General features: G+C 40.5%; 2 protein-coding genes across 2 annotated transcripts in view; one reads left to right on the forward strand and one right to left on the reverse strand.

Annotated features, from left to right (window-relative positions):
• Nucleotides 1-22, reverse strand: part of LOC108370683 (MIP18 family protein CG30152-like) — a 2087-nt gene extending 2065 nt beyond the window's left edge. The window contains exon 1 of the mRNA XM_017626063.1: nucleotides 14-22. Within this exon, the coding sequence (XP_017481552.1) occupies nucleotides 14-22 (9 nt within the window). The remainder of the gene's footprint in view (nucleotides 1-13) is intronic.
• Nucleotides 7-538, forward strand: LOC108370684 (MIP18 family protein CG30152-like). Its single transcript, XM_017626064.1, has 2 exons — nucleotides 7-281; nucleotides 351-538. The coding sequence occupies exons 1-2, from the start codon at nucleotides 44-46 to the stop codon at nucleotides 536-538; spliced, it is 426 nt and encodes a 141-aa protein (XP_017481553.1). The 5' UTR covers nucleotides 7-43.
• The last annotated feature ends 641 nt before the right edge of the window (nucleotides 539-1179 follow it).

The following is a 1179-nucleotide window of genomic DNA, read 5'->3' on the forward strand; positions in this document are numbered from 1 at the left end:
AGCCGAGTGGCACTTTGGCCATTAGCTTAAGTGGTATTAGTTCATGTCACTCGCATTGATAATGTTATCATTCATCAGAAGGAAACTGTCAGAGTCGGATTCAGTAAGCGGTAGTAACACAACGCTTGCGAACGGCCAGGCAGTCGGTACTATAGATAATATTCTTGCACAGAAAACTAGCCAAATGTCCTTGAATAACGAAGCCATTCCCATTGGGGAGGATGCGTTGCTGCAGGAGTTGGGCTACAAAAATGCAACCGATCTCCAAGAAACCGTCTACGGTAAGTTTAACTAACATTTCGTTTTCTTCGCTAATAATTACTATATACATACAAATGTTTGCCACACAGATGCGCTTAGGACTATACGCGATCCTGAGAAACCTTGTACGCTAGAAGATTTGAATGTCGTCTATGAAGATGGAATAGTTGTGCAACCGTCAACGAAATCAAATGTTTCTGTGGTATGCTTAAATTTTTTCATCTGCATATCAATGGCTGAGTGGAAGATCAACCTATTTCGGCAACGCCCTACCTAAAAAAAAATTTTAACAAAGTCCTATTTCAGAATTTGTTTGAAGAACGGCCTCTTTTAGAATTTGATTGAAAAACGCCCTATCTCAGAATTCCGTTCAAAAACGTCCTATCTCAGTTGCCAGTTCAAAAACGCCCTATCTCAGCGCATTGTCAATGCCTTTTCGTTTGAGATAGGGCGTTCTTCAATAAAATTCTGAAACTTGCTTCAATCAAATTATGAAGAACGGCGTTCTTGAAAAGTTTTCTGGGATAGGGCGTTTTCGAACTGGCTGTCGAGATAGGTCGGTCTTGCACTCAGCCATCGATATGGCCATATGATACTGTATAAAGAACAAAACCCAAAAATTTAAATATGTAAATGTGTAAATACTGACTGCCTGACATTCCAAATTAGCAACGCAAATATTGCTGTTGGGATTTCATTTATGTACACATAAAGTGTACACATGTATGTACATTCACATACACCCTAGAATTGTAACTCTACTTTTACGAATCACATAGATAACCGCCATCCAAGAAATGCGATGGACGGGGCAAGGAAAAATAAGCGTGAAGTCTTGCGACGTCTACTACAGTTGCCATGTAAAGAAGCGCAAATTCGGTGTTGGATTCGTGGTAGGAGAGAGACTCCCTCGCCGAG

Source organism: Rhagoletis zephyria, unplaced genomic scaffold (assembly GCF_001687245.7).
Source record: "Rhagoletis zephyria isolate East Lansing unplaced genomic scaffold, Rhagoletis_zephyria_1.1 Rzeph_scaffold_04396, whole genome shotgun sequence".
Classification (NCBI taxonomy): domain Eukaryota; kingdom Metazoa; phylum Arthropoda; class Insecta; order Diptera; family Tephritidae; genus Rhagoletis; species Rhagoletis zephyria.

What these genes read in the sequence shown, in the direction of transcription:
- LOC108370684 (XM_017626064.1), top strand. Translation starts at nt 44, where the DNA reads ATGTCACTCGCATTGATAATGTTATCATTCATCAGAAGGAAACTGTCA. An exon ending in TCTCCAAGAAACCGTCTACG is followed by an intron (nt 282 to 350) that starts GTAAGTTTAACT and finishes TTTGCCACACAG; the next exon opens with ATGCGCTTAGGACTATACGC.